Below are 20,296 nucleotides of genomic sequence, written 5' to 3' on the forward strand. Positions count from 1 at the left end.
AATTGGTTTTTTGATTCGATTCGATTTTCCTGCCCAATTGGGTGTTGTTTTCAAACATCCTGATGGGTTTATTTTATAGCTTCTACACCCCCTTTGCCCACTCCTACCCACACTGGCGCTGTGGTGTAAACAAAATAAAGAAACAAAAGGGACTTTTCCTCTCTCTGTTAAATCTTAGGTCACCAAGTTTCCAAGTTTATTAAAAAGTTTGTTATACCGCTTATATAAATTTCTAGGCGGTGTACAATAATAGTAAAAATTGGGGAAATCATTAAAAGTTACAACAAATCATTAAAAGTTACAACAAACGAAAAAACACTGAAGACAAAAGAAAGTAAACTCCATACAAAAGGGGAAAAGGGAAGAACTACAATATTTAAAATAAGATAAAGTACATTTAAAAGGGAAAAAACAATAGGAAGGGAAAGACTAATGATTGTTTAGTCCTAAAAAGGGCAGTTTTATTCAAAAGCATCATCAAACAAAAAAGTTTTGAGTTTAGCTTTAAATTGTTTAATAGAAAGCTCCGTCCGCAAATAGGAAGGCAATGAGTTCCAAAGGGTAGGAGCAGTAACAGCAAAATTATTGGATCTCAAAGTGTTGATCGATTTGAGTGATGGGACAACTAAAAGATTCTGCGATGTAGAGCGAAGAGATCTAGTTGGGTGATAAGGAGTAAGAAGTTGATCGATAAATGCTGGTTGATTGAATGATTTGGTAGTAAAAGTTAATAGCAAGATTTTATAGTTAATTCGATGTTCAACCGGTAACCAATGAGCATCAATCAGAAGTGGTGAAACATGGTCATATTTTCTAGCACCATAAATAATTTTAACAGCAGTGTTTTGTATTATCTGTAAGCATCGTATTTCCTTTCTGGTGATACCCTTATAGAGTGTTTGCGGTCTAACACCAGCTCTTGCAGGATACACTTTTCAAATCTGACATATTGTAATCACAAAACAGAAAATGATTTTCTACCTTTTGCTGTCTGGTTATCTTCTGATAACTCGCTTCTTTCTTCTTTCTCCGTGCTAACCATCCATCTTCCATCTGTGTCCTCCCCTTCCATTTCCATTCCTTTCCCCTGGTCTGGCATCTGTCTCCCCCCCCCCTCCCATGCCCTGACATCTCTCCCTCCATGGTCTAGTATTGCCTTTCCTTTCCCTCCCTCCCATAGTCTTGGCATCTCTTTCCTCTCCTCTCCCTTCCTGGGCTTCCTTATCCTTCCTTCCCTCTCTCCCCAATTGGATGCAGCAACAGCATTTCTCTTCCCCCTTCCCCTCTAATTCTCCTCCTTCACTGTTCTCCCCCTTCTCCTCCACTGCTCTCCCCCCTTACCCCATCCACTCTCCTCCTCCACTGCTCTCCCCTCAGTCCTGCTGCTTCCTTATCCTTCCTTCCCTCTCTCCCCAATTGGGTGCAGCAATAGCATTTCTCTTCCCCCTTCCCCTCTAATTCTCCTCCTTCACTGTTCTCCCCCTTCTCCTCCACTGCTCTCCCCCCTTACCCCATCCACTCTCCTCCTCCACTGCTCTCCCCTCAGTCCTGCTGCAGCTTTCCCTCTTCCATTTTAAGTCCAGCAGCACTCTCCTCTGTTCCCAATCCAGCATCACCTCTCCCTCTCATCTCCCTCCTCCACTCAGCTCCAACAGTACCTCTCCCTCCCCTCTACTTCCGTTTCCCCCACCAACTAGCTGCAGCACCTCTCCTTTCCACCCCCAGGGCAAGCAGCACTTCTCCTCTCCAACTAGAAGGGCTACTCTCCCTTCCCCTCCCCTCTGACTAGAAGCAGTACCTTACCCACTCTCCTCCCAGGTCTAGCAGCATCACTCCCTCTTCTCCTTGCCTCCTATCAGTCCCCCTCCCTCTTGTCTCCCAGGTCCATCGGCACCACATCCCCCTCCCAATTAATAGGCTTGTGGATTCCCCGGCCTGACTCGGCACAACCTGAAGTTGTGTTTGACTCCGTTAAAGAAAGTACAAAAGAAAAAAAACAGGCGCTTTTTCAAACCCTCCCCGTAACACTCGCCAGTATTAGCAGCTGCACCGCTCTCTCTTTCCATAGCTTTAGCGAGTCAATTCGCTTCTGCAGCCTCAGAGCCTCTGCTAGGCTGTCCCGCCTCTGATGATGCAACTTCCTTCTTCCCTGGAGGCGGGACGGCCTAGCAGAGGCTCTGAGGCTGCAGAAGCAAATTGAATCGCTAAAGCTACAGAAGGAGAGAGCGAAGCAGCTGCTAATTCAGGCTAGTGTTACGGGGAGGGTTTGAAAAAGCGCCTGTTTTTTTTTCTTTTGTACTTTCTTTACCGGAGTCAAACACAACTTCAGGCTGTGCCGAGTCAAGCCAAATCCACAAGCCGGTGAGAGGGTTTTAAAAAAAAAAAAAGCTTTGAATGGCAGGATTCGTGAGTGCGATGACAGCCGGGCACGGGGAGATTGGGCCCCGAATCGGAAAGGCCGATTTTTTAAAAATACACATCGATTCAAATCGATTCACCCAAAGTGAATCGGTGAATAGATTCGAATCGGAAATCGGGCAGCACTAGTACAGAGTGCATTGGGATAAGCGGATGGGTGGCTAAACTCAAGACAAGTTGTTTGTACAGTTAGATCAGTTCCTGCAAGCTAGTCCAGGTGCTGCAGAATGAGTGTACTGTATAGCCAGGCATCCTATGTATTAAAGGCTCTGGAGAAGTCTTGAGTTTGATTTGATTTATTAACTTTATATACCACTTACTGCAAAAGTTTAAAAGCAGTTTACAAGAAAAATAATAATACAATACAATCAAATACAAATCACAATAAAATAATAATTTTAAAACCCTTAACCACGTGGAGGGGCATAATCAAAACAAATGTCTCCGTCTGATTCGGAAGTATAGCGCAAGATGCCCAAAGTCGGCAGTGTGAAAATGTTCATTTTCAAAAAATATGTCTAGAATTTTTTTTTTCTGAAAATTGTCTTTCTGGACGTCCAGGCTATTATTCATCCAGACTGCCAGAACGTCCATCTTTAAACACATTTTTGACCAAATTTTCATCCAAGTCCCAAATGCCCAGAACAAGACCACTTGGACATGAGAGGGGCCAATCTTGTAATGGACAGGCAACCCAGACATGGCAACAGAGCAGTGGGGCACCTTAGAAGGCACTGCTGTGAACTTCACAAGAAGGGCGCCACATAAACATCTCACCAGAACTCCCTTATAGGTTATGGTGAGCCCCACAAAACCCACTATATCCACCTGTCTACAAACCCAATAGCCCTTTTGGCTGCAGATGGCACCTATATGGCAGTAGAGTAGGATTCTGGTGGGCACACATGTTTCTACCATAAATGTAGTGGTTAGAGTGGCTTATGGGTAAGCCGTCCTCCTCTCTATGGTTCATTAACCCACCCCCAGGCTATTTAAGACACTTGAGTGCAGCTCTACATCCCTCCTTCCCACCCCCAGTCCATCTCTCCCCAATCCCACTCACATGTTCTCTCCCCATGCCCCATTTCTCCCTCTCCTCCACACCATGTCCATTTCTCCCTCTCTCATTACTCTCACTCATCCTTAAACAATTTTCCTTCCTTCCTTCCCTCCTCCCAACCCCACTCACAACTAATATGTTCTCTCCCCATGAACCATCTCACCCTCCCCTTCAGCGTGCAACACCTTTCCTTTTCCTTCCCTTCTCCAGCAGCACATTTCCCTTCCCCTCCCATTCTGCCAGATCCAGCAGCACCTCTTCTCCCTTCCCTTTCACTCCCCCTTGTTCAGTAGCACCTCTCCCTCTCCCCATGTCCAGAAGTACCCCTTCTCTCTTCCCCATGTCCATCAGTACCTCTTCTCCCTGTCCAGTAGTACCTCTCCTCTCCCTAGCAGCAGCTCACTGTGTGCTTTTAACTGCCTCACACAGCTGCCGCTAGCATTAGTTTAGCTGCGGTTTCATCAGGCAGCCTCGGGGCCTTTGCTAGGCCGCCCTTCCTCCGTTGATGCAACTACCTCTTTCATAGGAGGCGGGCCGACCTAGCAAAGTCCTGGGGCTATCTGATGGAATCGCCGGCTAAACTAACGCTGATGTTCGGAGGGGAGGGGAAAAAAGACTGGGGAGAGAAGACGAAGAAGATGGGAAATTCACAATGGCATGGGAAATTCACAATGGCAGAAGGAAGGGAGACATACAGTGCCGGCGCCATGTACTGGAGATGGCAGAAGGAAATTGGGAGACATACCGGCAGCGCATACCCCACACATGCGGCTTGCGTACCCCTAGGGGTACATGTACTGAGTGTTGAGAAACACTGACCTAGACAATTTACACTATCTAAAAAAATAAAACAAAGATGCATGGGCTCTTTTACTAAAGTGCACTAACCAGTTATGTGTGAATTAGCGAATGTTGAATGCTTCTGTATAAGTACACCAACTGGTAGCATGGTACTTGAGCACACTAACTTATGCATTAACTCCATGTTCTATTAGAGGGTGAGAATTAGGTGAGTCATGGGCAGAGAATGGACTTGGACTGCATAATACAACTGGCATACTGTACATACTGTATGTTTTATCATTGTACTTTTTAAATTGAATTTTCATGTTTTTATATGTCAGTGTATAATAAATTATCTCCAGAACATCTGTATCCACAGTTTTTTGTTTTTGTTTTCATCGGTGGATTGTTTTCACTGTGGATCATTGGGTCTCCCCATTTTTCTTTGTTGTGCTGTCTATCATTAAGAGCCCAGAACCGTTACTGTGAGCTACAGGAAAGCAGAGAGCTTAAGGCAGCACAAGTTATTGGTGAGAAAATGGTTTGTAGTTGCTGGGTGAGGGTTTCTATATCAGCTCTGGAGTTTGTGTGTGTGTGTAAAAGCAGTGCATATTTTTGAAATAATATTTCCTATAAATATTGGATTTCATGAGAAATGCTGCAAATTAAACCTTCTTATGGGCTGTTGAGCTGAGGTGTGTAATGAGAAGGCTGTGAAGGAGATTTCAAAATTAAATTTGGAGTTATATTTCAAAGAAAAATTGATAAGAACTTTTAAAGTGTTTTTCAGAATTTAAATTGGATTTTTGTGACTCCTGTTGCTAAAAAGAAGTATTAAGTATTAAGCTCTGGAACGTGTTGCCAGAGGATGTGGTAAGAGCGGATAGCATATCTGGATTTAAGAAAGGTTTGGACAAGTTCCTGGAGGAAAAGTCCATAGTCTGTTATTGAGAAAGACATAGGGGAAGCCACTGCTTGCCCTGTATCGGTAGCATGGAATATTGCTACACCTTGGGTTTTGGCCAGGTACTAGTGACCTGGATTGGCCACCATGAGAACGGGCTACTGGGCTTGATGGACCATTGGTCTGACCCAGTAAGGCTATTCTTATGTTCTTATGTAATAGAGAGTTTTAATCCCTTTACTGTGTAAGACCACTGATTCAACGCAGATTGCCAAATATCATTGTTGATTAAAGCAAATGTTTTATATTTAAACTTTCCCCACCACCACAATTTTATCAAGCTGTGCTAGAGGTTTTTAGTGTGGGCAAGTGAGGTAAGTGTTCATAGGAATTCTATGAGCGCTGGAGAATTTACCGCGTCGACTTGCACTAAAAACATCTTGATAAAAGGAGCCTTTAATTTGGTATTCAGCTGTTCTCTGCTGTGATTTTGAAGTGCATTCACTTTTCTGATTGCTAATCTGCTGAGTCCTTGACCAGTGTACACAGTTATGTGAGGTTTGGAGAATCTGAAACAATTTGTAGGGGCTCAATGTTCTTTTGAGAACTAAGGGTTTGGAGCCTTGGGAGTGATCTATTGTCTTGGGATTCTAGGAAGTTCTGTGGTGCCCAGAGCTGTTTCCAGTTGATATTCCTCATATACAGCACTATTTATTTAAAACTTTTATATACTGTTTACAAAAAAACTAAACAGTTTACATCGATTAAAACATACATAAGATAAAAACAAACCACATCATAAAAAATCTACCTAATTAAACAATTTCTTCTCTGCAAATGTCAACTGATAATTCGCAAGAATACAATAGCAAACATGGTTAAGCAGATTTTTTTCTTCAAATGACAACTAATAAATCACAAAAATGCAGTAACAAACAACTGAGTTTTTAACTGTTTCTTAAATTGAAACCGGTTTCACACGCTCACAGTTGGCCTAGCGTGAAGAAGCTGCAAGACTATGAGATAATTACTGAAGACATACAATTTCTGGAACTCGTTTATTTGGACTTGTTCATAATCCACAATTTTTTTTATAGAACTCATTGGAACCCCTGAGGAAGACAGCATTGTAGAAACACGAACCGTGTTGGATCCACAACTCCCTGAGAATTGGGTCCTTGTTGTTTTTATGTGGATTACGAAGTTGAACTTTTAATAAAGTCTTCATCTGGGACATCAATTCTCCATGGAGTCTTTGTTTTTTCTTTAGTAAAGGGACCCCCAGAGTACAAAGTAGCTTAAAGAGAGGAAAATAGAGGCAGCAACGCAGACTTGGTCACCGTTGCCACCTCATACTAAACCCAGTGCCAACATACCAGCACAGGACAATTGAGAATGGCTTCAGCATATGTAGGAGCTTTGCAATCTGAGAAAGTAATTGAAGAATAAATATTAAATGATTTGGCCCAGCTTTTCCTGAGGCAGATTTTTGAAACACTGTCCATCATCAAGAGTGGGCATTGCACAATGCTGAATAAGTAAAGTGATAAAAGTAAATGATACTGGCAATAACTGATGAGAATCACAGATTTGGAAATCCATGCACTGAAGTGATTGTATTATAATTTTGAAAGTTTTCACCACTTTATTCACTGCAAATAGTAATTTCTATAAGAATAAATGAAGGTTTTTTTGTCTATGATAGAAAATGAAAGAGCATCGGTATTTAACTGACTAATAGAATTTTCTGAGACTTTCCTTCCTAAAAAGACCAGTTCTTCGTGAATGTACACTTGGTCAAATTCTGTTGGGGTGGATTGTAGAATGTATTGATTTTATTTATCTGAGAGAGTCAGCCATCTTCAAGTTCTCCCCTATCATGCCTACCTTTTCTGGGTACCAATTGCTCCCTCCTTTCTGTTGCGTTATCATTGAATGCTTTATTCTTTCTGAAGTTGCCCAACAAGAGCTGTCGCAACAAGAGTTGCCTTCTATCAGCCAGAAACCATAGCTGGTATTGCATTGCTCAGTTAATTATATTTGATCCTTACAATATCTAGAGTCATCTAGGATCTTTTCTGTCTGTCTCTCTCTCTGTCTTATGCCTCCATCCAACATCATCTCACTGTCTCACCCTTCACTCTCTCCAGTGGTATAGCGAGGGTAGGAAACACCTGGGGTGGAGGTGCCCCCTTGCACCAACCCCTGCTCCTTCCACACCACACTTGTGCCCTCCCTTCCTACCACATACCTCTTAACATCTTTGCCAGCATGAGTGCGAGCAGTTTCTCTAGCCTCTGCTCGCACTGGCTTTCCCTCTGACATCACTTCCTGACCCTGCGACCCAGAAGTGATTTCAGATGGAGTCAGGCCAGTGCTGTGAGCAGCAGGCTAGAAGTAGTTGCTTGGGCTGGCAAAGATTTTAAATAGGTATGGGGCGGGAAAGGAAGGGTGTGAATGTGGCATTGGGGGGGGGGGCGGAGAGGTGCTGGTACCTCCACCAAGACAGCATCTGGGGTGGTATGCCCCCCATTACTACGCCACTGCCTCTCTCTTTTTCTTCCCTCAGTGTTGCTTGTTGGTCACCCATGTAGCAGCAGCCATCTTCTCTTTTTTTCTGAGACTGCATGTTCTACCACTGTGAAGCTCTGAGATTTGAAGTAGAGAATGACACGGTGGTTGTTACCCGCGGCTAGCCGTGGGTAACCCGCCAAAATGGTGACCAAAAAAAAAGGTCACTGCGAGTTTGGGAACAAGGCCATTCACCACCCCGTGGAGCGGTGAATGGTAGCACAGGGCGGTGAACAAGTAGCGAATGCGCGGTGAACGAGCGTTCGATCCGGCAGCTCACTCTCTCCCGCCGGCCGTCCATGCATCTCCCTCCCTCCCTTTCCCTTACCTTTTCTTCTTGAAACTGGCGATTTCTATAAGGCTACGAGCTGTATTACAGCTGGAGCCTTGAAGTCGCGTCACATTGCCTGCTGGAAAAAATCTCCTCTGACGCAACTTCCTGTTTCCGGTTGCATCGGAGGAGACTTTTCTAGCAGGCAACCCGACGCGACTTCAAGGCTCCGGCTGTAATGCAGCTCATAGCCTTATAGAAATTGCCAGTTTCAAGAAGAAAATGTAAGGGAAAAGGAGGGAGGGAGCTGCTGGATCGCGTGAAGGGTGCTGGGGATGGGGGGATGGAGAGGAGAAGATGCTGAAGACGGGGACGGTGACGGGGCGGTGAAAGAGACAGCGGGGACGGTGATGGGGCGGTGAAGGGGACGGCAGAGACAGTGACGAGGCGGTGAAAGGACCAGTGGGGACGGGGCGGTGCAGAGGATGGTGGTCCGGGGACGGGACAGGGACAGAATTTTTCCCCATGTCATTCTCTAATTTGAAGCCCATTGAATCCGAACCCTGGGGCAGTATTTAAATTGTTTTCAATTTTGAGGAAATGTTTTCTTGTTTTTTTCTGATTAAACGTTCTATAGCAATTTAGCCATAGCAGTAGACGTCATCTGATAATTAGGCGGCTATGTCTTCTGCTTAGATCAGGGGTTCTCAATCCAGACCTTGGGACACACCCGGTCAGTCAGGTTTTCAGGATACTCATAATGACCATGCAAGAGATAAATTTATATGTACTGCTTCAATTGTATGCAAATCAATCTCATGCATAGTCATTGTGGCTACCCTGAAAACCAGTCTGGCTTGGTGTGTGTCCCACGACTGGGTTGAGAACTCCTGCATTAGATCCCTGTGCTCTTAGAGTTACACAGTCCAGTGGATCCTGCCCATAAATAATGAAGACTAGTGGCTGCTGTGCAGCAACAGCCCCGAAGCCCTTTAAATTTATGCGATGACTTCGCTTTTCTTCACTCTACATTGTATCATGTTGTATTTTATTGTATTGTATAGCATTGAATCCTACCGATTCCTACTGTATCTTGCATCTTCACTGATATGCCTCAGTTCTCTTGCTGTGAACTGCCCGGATCTTCTGGTTGGGCGGTATATAAGAAATAAAATTATTATTAAATCTCTATGGGTTTCGGGGTCATTAGCACAGCATAGCTGTTAGCGCGGCTTTGTAAAAGAGGCCGTAGGTAACCGTTTGAGTTTATCAAATTCCTGCTTTTCTTTCAGGCTCTGTACACAATAATGACTCTGCCATGGACAATATAGTTTAATTAGCAGAAATGGTGATGTGTGATAAATGCAATATTATATGTCACAGTGATCCTTGGATGATTCATTGCGACCCAAAATCCCCATTTCCTGCTTTGTGAAGGGCTCAGACCAAATGCACAGGCAGAACAAATACCTGGTGAGTTCTTCTTTAATCTTCAAGGGTTCATGCGGGTAGAATTTCACTCTAAAGCACATGGTATATGGTGGATGAGCTGCAACATTATAAAGAAAAAGCATGAAAACAGCAGCAAGAACATTGCCTCGATGACATGTTTACAGGAGGAGCTGCCATTTGTTATAATTAAATAGCCCATGCGATGGTTTGACCTATAGGTTCAGGCAGCATGTTAAATCAAATTAATTTTTTTTTTTTTTTTAAAAAGCATGAGAGCAGAGCCCAAAGCAAGTGTAGAATACAGACATTATAAAGAGAGAAATTTATACATGCGTTTCCATTTCATGGTATATTACATTTATTATATTGCCTCTTCAATATATATTCCAAACAATGAAACAGAAATAAAAAGCAGAGACATCTTGAACTGCCAATAAAACTGGCAATCCAAAGAGAGACAAAATCCCAATTATAAAAGATTATATCAACTTGGACTTGGTAGTAGAAATGGCTAGGTTACAACATGGAAAATGTACAGAATGAATTGGCACACATTTGAAATTTGTGAGTGGCAACACTGTCAAAACTTCAACTTTGGTGATTGAGCACTTCACCTCAACTTTCAAATATGAGCAAATTCAACCTCCTTTTTTAGCCTCAGTTCTGTACAAAAAGAAGCTTATGAGATTGCTCTGAATGACTGTACATGTTGGAGTTTTAAAATGCTGGGCCCAGCTTTCAAACTTTGTGAGGCAGAACATTCCTGAGAGTATATCAGACTTCTAGAGTTTTTGAAGGTAGTGAGTGAGATGAGTAGGTGGGGGTGGGATTTGGCATGTGTATATCCATCCTTATAAGTTTGAAACAGGTAGGCCTATCTGGATCAAACTGTGTGGAGCTACAGCTTATGAAGGAGAGGGAGCATGAGACTTTTCAAGACTGGAAAACTGTGAGTGATAGAGTGGGATGCCGGGGAAGGGGACACACTGGTCAAATTTGTTATGAGAAATATACAAGGGTGCCAACAAAAACACTCCTTGATTTTAAATGGTTACAAAATCAAAACTTATGGTTAGCAAGATTTTACACAATCGCTTGCACTTCCACCCTTATAAGCTGCAGTGGTGCAGAAGTTACAACCTTCAGACAATGCAACATGACAAAATGACCAGGTGTTCCTTAAATGGCCCCTGAGATCACCGGACATTACTGTTTGTGACTTTTTCGTTTGGGGGTACATGAAAGACAGAGTGTACCTACCTCCACTACCCGCAACTATGGATGATCTGCAGGAATGCATCACTGAAGCTATAAACGCGATCATGCTGGATATGCTTTGGAGAGTCTGGTCTGAGCTCGATTATCGCATCAATGTTTGAGTAACAGGTGGGTCGCACATCGAGTGTATGTATTCAACAGATACCATATGAAACTTTATGAGTTGATGAAACTGTAGCCTCATAGGTAAAAGAATATTCCAATAAATTTTGGCTTTGTAACCATTTAAAATCAAGGAGTGTTTTTGTGGCCACCCTTTATAGAAGGTTGCAATATCTACTGGCTATGTATCTGTTACCATATGTCCAAACATATATAATTTTCTGTTTCAGTAGAACAAACTGTCCACTGAACCTGGCATGTGCCTGATTGTGTGGGTACAAACTGCTTACTTGCCCTCGCCTGAAACAAGGCTTATATATTTTCAGCACTGGAAGACAGTACCAACCTTCATACAGAAGTATCAGTTGCATATTTTAACCACTCACACAAAGAAAAAAAATATCCTGTTACTTCTGTTACCAATTCCGGATGGAAGCATCACATGATGCCAATTTTGAATAATTTAAGTGGCTGCTTATATCACTAAGTTGACAGTTTCAACTGATCCCTCTTTCATCAAGTAGTGCGGCCTGAACAAGAGGGGACTGTCGGTTATTTCCAGTTTCCCATGCCCATCATGCAGTAACTCATAACCAGGTTTTCTGTTCTGTGGAATTCAATCCCTAGTAATCTGAGAAGAGTATCAAATCCATTCTCTTTTCACCATGTTTTGAAGATCTGAATCTACATAAAAGCTTATGGTTTGAATCAGTCTATGTTCTGGAAGGATTTTCTCGTCATTCCTACTATTAGGGGACTGATTTTGTACCACTACAATAAGGATCATATGATTCACACATATGTCCCAGAAATGTATGATTTATTATCTATATATATAAAATCGGAGGTATGTATGTGTGTATGTATGTGTGTGTGTATGTGCCGCGATCACGCAAAAACGGCTTGACCGATTTGAACGAAACTTGGTATGCAGATCCCTCACTACCTGGGGTGATATGTTCTGGGGGTCTCGCGGCCCACCTGCACACATGGGCGGAGCTACAAACAGAAAATCAGATTTCACCCATTCATGTCAATGGAAAAAATGTAAAAAGCTGCCAACGAAAAAACGGCTTGCCCGATTTGAACGAAACTTGGTATGCAGATCCCTCACTACCTGGGGTGATATGTTCTGGGGGTCTCGCGGCCCACCTGCACACGTGGGCAGAGCTACAAACAGAAAATCAGATTTCACCCATTCATGTCAATGGAAAAATGTAAAAAGCTGCCAACGCAAAAACGGCTTGCCCGATTTTAACGAAACTTGGTATGCAGATCCCTCACTACCTGGGGTGATATGTTCTGGGGGTCTCGCGGCCCACCTGCACACATGGGCGGAGCTACAAACAGAAAATCAGATTTCACCCATTCATGTCAATGGAAAAAATGTAAAAAGCTGCCAACGCAAAAACGGCTTGCCCGATTTGAACGAAACTTGGTATGCTGATCCCTCACTACCTGGGGTGATATGTTCTGGGGGTCTCGCGGCCCACCTGCACACGTGGGCGGAGCTACAAACAGAAAATCAGATTTCACCCATTCATGTCAATGGAAAAAATGTAAAAAGCAACGGCCCGGCCCACCTGCACACGTGGGCGGAGCTACAAACAGAAAATCAGATTTCACCCATTCATGTCAATGGAAAAAATGTAAAAAGCTGCCAACGCAAAAACGGCTTGCCCGATTTGAACTAAACTTGGTTTGCAGATCCCTCACTACCTGGGGTGATATGTTCTGGGGGTCTCGCGGCCCACCTGCACACTTGGGCGGAGCTATAAACAGAAAATCTGATTTCACCCATTCATGTCAATGGAAAAAATGTAAAAAGCTGCCAACGCAAAAACGGCTTGCCCGATTTGAACGAAACTTGCAACACATCTTCCTTTTCAGTTTAAGAGATTGCAAATTCCAGTGAGACTTGCATTCTCTATCACAATCAACAAATCACAGGGACAGACTATTACATACTGTGGAGTGGATTTAAGATCTCCCTGTTTTTCCCATGGACAACTCTATGTTGCTTGCTCAAGGGTGGGTTCACCCAAGAATTTATATGTTCTTGCTCCTGGAGGTGAAACTAAAAATGTTGTTTATAATCAAGTTTTGTGTTAGTTGTATTGTATTCATTTTGTCAAATATTTCACATTATAATTTGAATATTGTACTTTTTATAAAGCTGTAAAAAAATAATTTCATTCACCACTATAAAGTATCTTTATTTGAATCCATTTACAGTGTTATTGCTATAATTAAATACCCGTGCAACGCCGGGGCATCAGCTAGTATTTTATAAGATATTTCTTTGATGTCTGATATTTTCTTGTATTTCTTTTTTTTCAAAATTATGCCTTATACATAAGGTGACCATACGTCCCATTTTGAATGGGACAGTCCCGTTTTCGGATCCCCTGTCCCATTGTCCCCACACACAGCTTCGGGACGCCCAAAATGTCCCGTTTTCAGAGACAGCGTCCAGAAGCTGTGCACGGGGACAACGGGACAGGCGATCGCTTCCTGTCCCTCCCCTGCCGCACCAAAAAAAAAAAAAAAAAGCCTCCCTCCAGGCCCGATTTAGGTCCACCGCCGCTGCTCCTCTGCTGCCACTACTCGAACCCGGAAGCCTTCTTCCCGACGTAAATTCTGTTGTCGGAGAGGACGTTCCGGGCCAGCCAATCGCTGCCTGGCTGGCCCGGAACGTCCTCTCCGACGTCAGAATTGACGTCGGAAAGGCTTCTGGGTTCGAGTAGTTTGCAGCAGAGGAGCAGCGGCGGTGGACCTAAATCGGGCCTGGAGAGAAGCTTTTGTTTTCCGTGGTAGGGGGGAGGAGGTAGGCAGGCAGGCAGGCTGGCTGGCTGGTTCTGGGGGAGGGAAGTAGGTAGGAAGGTTTTGGGGGAGGTAGGCAGGCAGGCTGGCTGGCTGGCTCTGGGGGAGGGAGGGAGGTAGGCAGGCTTTGGGGGATGTAGGCAGGCAGGCTGGCTAGCTCTGGGGGAGGGAGGGAGGTAGGCAGGCTTTGGGGGAGGTAGGTAGGCAGACTGGCTGACTTTGGGGGAGACAGGCAGGCTGTCTTTGGAGGAGGCAGGCTGGCTGGCTCTGGGGGAGGCAGGAAGGCTGGCTCTGGGGGAGGCAGGAAGGCTGGCTCTGGGGAAGGTAGGCCGGCAGGCTTTTTGGGAGGGGGTGGGACAAAGGCTGGAAGCAGTGAGGGTACATAGGAAGGAGGGATGAAGGAAGGAGAGAAAACGGCAGAGAAGGGGGGGTTGTATGTAGAAGAAAGACTAGAGAGATAAAGGCCTGGACCAAAGGGGAAAGACAGGAGGCAGAAGCAGGACTTTGGGAGGTGCAGACAGAGGGGGAGAGCCCCTGAGGAAGAGCAGAGAGAGAGGCAAGATCATAACAGAGGAGGGAGAGAGAGAAAGGGAGACCTGGAACAAAGGTACAAAGGAGAACTGACAATCTGGGGGCACTAAGGACATAGGAAGGAGGCGCTGGGGACATTAAGGACATAGGAAGGTACTGGGGGCACTAAGGACATAGGAAGGAAGGAGGGAGGGAATAGAAAGGGACAATTGTTGGGCCTGAGTGCAGAAAGAAATGAAAGATAGGATGCACAGTCAGAAGGAAACGCAACCAGAGATTCATGAAATCACCAGACAGCAAAGGTAGGAAAAATGATTTTATTTTTAATTTAGTGATAAAAATGTGTCAGTTTTGAGAATTTATATCTGTTGTCTATATTTTGCACTATATTTGTCTATTTTTCTATAGTTACTGAGGTGACATCGTTGAAAACCTCCCAAATATAAATAATTAACATTTTCTCTGCGTATAGGGTGCTTTGTGGTTTTTTTTAAATTTTATGGTTACCATTATTATCTATATATATAAAATCGGAGGTATGTATGTGTGTGTGTATGTGCCGCGATCACGCAAAAACGGCTTGACCGATTTGAACGAAACTTGGTATACAGATCCCTCACTACCTGGGGTGATATGTTCTGGGGGTCTCGCGGCCCACCTGCACACGTGGGCGGAGCTACAAACAGAAAATCAGATTTCATCCATTCATGTCAATGGAAAAAATGTAAAAAGCTGCCAACGCAAAAACGGCTTGCCCGATTTGAACGAAACTTGGTATGCAGATCCCTCACTACCTGGGGTGATATGTTCTGGGGGTCTCGCAGCCCACCTGCACACATGGGCGGAGCTACAAACAGAAAATCAGATTTCACCCATTCATGTAAATGGAAAAAATGTAAAAAGCTGCCAACGCAAAAACGGCTTGCCCGATTTGAACGAAACTTGGTATGCAGATCCCTCACTACCTGGGGTGATATGTTCTGGGGGTCTCGCAGCCCACCTGCACACGTGGGCGGAGCTACAAACAGAAAATCAGATTTCACCCATTCATGTCAATGGAAAAATTGTAAAAAGCTGCCAACGCAAAAACGGCTTGCCCGATTTGAACGAAACTTGGTATGCAGATCCCTCACTACCTGGGGTGATATGTTCTGGGGGTCTCGCGGCCCACCTGCACACCTGGGCGGAGCTACACACAGAAAATCAGATTTCACCCATTCATGTCAATGGAAAAAATGTAAAAAGCTGCCAAAGCAAAAACGGCTTGCTCGATTTGAACGAAACTTGGTATGCAGATCCCTCACTACCTGGGGTGATATGTTCTGGGGGTCTCGCGGCCCACCTGCACATGTGGGCGGAGCTACAAACAGAAATTCAGATTTCACCCATTCGTGTCAATGGAAAAAATGTAAAAAGCTGCCAACGCAAAAACGGCTTGCCCGATTTGAACGAAACTTGCAACACATCTTCCTTTTCAGTTTAAGAGATTGCAAATTCCAGTGAGACTTGCATTCTCTATCACAATCAACAAATCACAGGGACAGACTATTACATACTGTGGAGTGGATTTAAGATCCCCCTGTTTTTCCCATGGACAACTCTATGTTGCTTGCTCAAGGGTGGGTTCACCCAAGAATTTATATGTTCTTGCTCCTGGAGGTGAAACTAAAAATGTTGTTTATAATCAAATTTTGTGTTAGTTGTATTGTATTCATTTTGTCAAATATTTCACATTATAATTTGAATATTGTACTTTTTATAAAGTTGTAAAAAAATAATTTCATTCACCACTATAAAGTATCTTTATTTGAATCCATTTACAGTGTTATTGCTATAATTAAATACCCGTGCAACGCCGGGGCATCAGCTAGTGAAATAATAAGATATTGTGTGTATATGAAAAATGAATGGAAGAAATTGGGGGCGGGGCTAGGGTGGGATTGGGGGCGGGACTGAATATTAATAGATGTCCCGTTTTGATGAAAAAAATAAATGGTCACGTTACTTATACAGTTAACATTGTAGCCTAAAAGTGTTCATATTCTGCAAACATAGAGGTACTCTTTCAATCAGGCTTTCTCAAAAACTCAGGAAGACTAGAACTATCCACGGGTGCACAGGTCTAAAATACAATGCTATACACACTACTACAAAGGTTCCTAAATTTGCACACACCAAGAAAAATTTAACTCCCTCCCCATGGCACCATTATAGCCCATTCAGAAACCTAATGAAACTGTGCTTCCTAGTTACATTACATTACATTACATTAGCGACTTTTATTCCGCCATTACCTTGCGGTTCATTAGAGGTTATCTGGACAGACTACAAAACCTTCAAAAAAGAAACAAAAACCCTACTCTTCAAAAATACATAAAACCTATATAACACAACCAGATTATCTCAGCAAAAAAAAAGTTTAATCTACTCCTTATGTATTTCCAATTATCACGACAACTCATATATTATCCGCCTTAGCAATATGACAATTCTTATGCAATCCGCCTTGAACTACCTTGACAATTCTTATGTAATCCACCTTATGTATTAGCAATATCAATGACAATGCTTATGTAATCCGCCTTGAACCGCAAGGTAATGGCAGAATAGAAATCACTAATGTAATGTAATAGTTGAGCGGTTTACTTTGGGGGATTAAGATACTTCCTGTGCAGTTAGTTTGTCTTGATGGATTTCTTGAATAGCAGGGTTTTAATTTCTTTTCTGAAGGTTTTGTAGTCTGATGTCATCATCAGTAGATTGGATAATTGGTGGTCAAGTTTCACTGCCTGCGTGGCCAGTAGGCCATCGTACTTTTTTTGCATTTGACGCCTCTGATTGGGGGGTGCGTGAATGGTGTTTGAGTTCTCCTTTGCCTGGTTGTGTCAGTTTGGATAAGGTGGTTGTTCAAGTAGGCTGGGCTGTCTCCATTCATTGCTTTAAATAGTAGACAGTAAAATTTGAAGTGTATTCTTGCTTGTATTGGGAGCCAGTGTGATGTGATGTGGTTGTATGTGATGTGGCGGTGATGTGGTCGTATTTCTTCAGCGAATAAATCAGTCTCAGGGCTATGTTTTGTACTGTTTGTAGTTGTTTTATCATGACTGCACAGGGCATAGCTCCAGTTCTTCCAGTTTCTGTTGTGAGAGATTAAATTTGATACTGAGATTTCCAATGCCTCTTTGCTTATCTCTCGTTAGCTCCAACTGAGTTTTCAGCATGTCCTTCAATGTTTGTATCTCCATCAGAATAAGATCTTGTGTTTTGCTTCTTTTTTTTTGTTGGCCATTGTGTTTGGTGTCAGAGGCATTGCTGTAAGCCTCTTGAGTTTGAAGGAGACAGTGAATTACAAATCAGTTTTCACAGCTTTGTTTTCAGGCATTACAGCTTGGTGTATTGAAAACAATAACTGGAGATGAGTGTTGGAAGAAATAATCGTCCAGATGCCAATTTTCAATCAAATTAGTGTCTTGTAGTAGGATTGGATTGGATTTATTATTCTTGATATATCACTATGACAGATGTATGTAGCGGTTTACAATGCTACACAAAAAAGAAAATTACAATAAGTCACAGTAAAGCAGACAATTACAGTCAGTCACAGTAAAGCAGTTACAAAATGGAGTAACAAATACTTCTTTATAAACCGCCAGAGTCCTCAACATTCAATAGGTTTCAGTTCCCATAATATTGCTGGTAAAGAATAGACTTCAACAATTTTCAGAAGGCACAGTAAGACAGTCCATCATAAAAACTATTCAACGGTAAATTCCAATGAGCTGGTCCAATACAGGAGAAAATTCTATTCCTAGTGAGCTCAAGTTTGACCTCTTTGGGGCCAGGTACCCTACATGAATGTCTTTGTGAAGATCACTAAGGCCTGCCAGGAAGATATCTAGATAATTTTTTACATAGATACTCGGGAGATGAAAGATGCCATGATTTTAAAACTAGTATCGTATTCAAATAACCAGAATTCACAAACTTCAGAAGCAGCACTCAAACGGTTAGCAAAATTTTTCGCTGAGACGTTTGTTAGCTGTTAGCTTCCTCATTGGCTCAGTATTGCATTACATTACATTACATTTCTAGACCACAAAACCTCGTGATCATGATCACGATCGTGATCATGAGGTTCACAAAAGATAGAAAAACTGGACATTCCCAGTGAACTACAGAGTAAACATCAATCAATTCAATTCTCTAAAACTTTTGCAAACAAGAATGATTTCAGTAACTTTCTGTAATGTATTCTTTTTTAAACTTCTTTTCAATTTTTCACTTCCATTTAAACATATATTTAAACCATTTATCTTAATTTGTTGTTTAAGTTCCACTAGCCGCATTTGCCTCTTTAGCCTTAGCCGACATGCATGTTTTACTGAGCACTGCATCAGGGCAAATTTTTCTAAAAACAAAACATTGTTGCCAAAATCATGGAGGAGGAAATTTAAATCCAAATCCTAACATTATAAATATGTTATCCTCAAGCAAGACTAACTCCTTACTTGTAATTATATTCACATTATTCTTCATTAAGCACGGCAATATGGCACCATGGCATTCAAGGCCGTTTTAATGGGAATCCCCAATGACATCAAAATGGCATAGCATTAATTTATACGTCAGATCAATGATATCTAATCTAGTTCAGTATTAAGCCCGTTAGGTTCTAAGGTATGTAATTCATAGATCCACCTTTTTTCTTTATAGTTTAAAAGTGCTTCAATGTCACCTACCTCCCAACCGACAATAATTTGTTCAAGAACACGCCATTGAAAATCTGATAATGAATGGTTTATTTGTTCCCAATGGGATACCAATGGCGCCAATTGTAGATGATTTTTCAACCATGATTTATGCTCATTAAGACGTGTTGCAATAGATCGCATCAATATATATTTTATTACAGAGACATAATATAGCATAACTCACGCACTTAGAATTACAAGAGGTATTTCCTCTTGAACAGACATTCCGATTAATTCCAGGGACTAACCAAGAAATTCCATCCATAGTTGACTCACACCATTGACAAGCCCCACATTTAATGTGACCTTCTACTTGTATAACTAATAGAATATAATCTAATCTTTTGAGCCAATGAGGAAGCTAGCGGCTAACAAACATCTCGCGACAGTGAACATTCCAAGAGGTATGTGGGGGGGGGGGGCGCTCGAGCAATGGGGGAAAGTAGGGGGTGCATGGTGCGGCAACACTGGGCGCCACCATCCTGCGTGCAACCCTCTCTCACTACACCACTGAAAGAAGGCACTTAAAATTAGGCACCAGTTACAGGTGTTATTGATTAGACTACTGGCATATACATGTATATGTGCACACATATGTGTGTAAATGCCAATATGTTGTCTACGTTCTATTCAGATCATCCTAGCTTTAAGAGATTGCTTAAAACAAAGTTGTTTGTTGATGCATATCTGTGAATTGCTCCCTCAGATTTTGTTCTAAATCTACCTCCAAGCTGGCAAATGGAATAAATGTTTAACCAACTTTATTTCAAATATACTTTCATATCAAACTTTTAGGAAGTCAATTAAAACTTATCTCTTTGATAAATTTCTCTGACTCCATTTCTGCCTTGATGTATTTTTGATTAATCTTAACATGCTAATGTAATTTCGAAAGTTTTTTGTAATATCGCTATCTGTATACAGTCTCTTCCTCTGTAAACCGCTCTGAACTATTTGTGGTATATAAAAATAAAGTTGTTATTATTATTATTATGAAGGATGATATTAAGGCGTCTTCAGGTTGTTCTTCTTAAGTTGTTTTGAATTATTGTACAATGTTATGTATGTGTCATTTTTATGTATGTTATCTTGGAAACCACTGACACTCCGGGTGGTATATAAATTTTTTAAATAAATAAATAAAATAAATATTCTGTAACTATCCCCCCTCTTCTATAAAGCTGCGCGGTAACAGCCCCGAAGCCCATAGCCGCGCGGCTTTGTAGAAAAATGGGTATTTGCATATCTGTAGGTAGGCATACACACTGGCAGCATCAGGGCCCTGAAAGGGCATGGCACACATTTATGTGCATGACCTTCAGAATACTGTACATTCAAAAGCTAACCCAAAA

The 20,296-nt window shown here is 42.4% G+C and overlaps 1 protein-coding gene across 1 annotated transcript in view; it reads right to left on the bottom strand.

Moving 5' to 3' along the window:
• The window catches only part of FRMD3 (FERM domain containing 3), a 210,714-nt gene that overhangs the window by 68,699 nt on the left and 121,719 nt on the right, over positions 1-20,296 (bottom strand). Inside the window, exon 4 of the mRNA XM_033927453.1 lies at positions 9,478-9,556. Coding sequence (XP_033783344.1) covers positions 9,478-9,556 — 79 coding nt within the window. The remainder of the gene's footprint in view (positions 1-9,477; positions 9,557-20,296) is intronic.

Source organism: Geotrypetes seraphini, chromosome 1 (assembly GCF_902459505.1).
Source record: "Geotrypetes seraphini chromosome 1, aGeoSer1.1, whole genome shotgun sequence".
Lineage (NCBI taxonomy): Eukaryota > Metazoa > Chordata > Amphibia > Gymnophiona > Dermophiidae > Geotrypetes > Geotrypetes seraphini.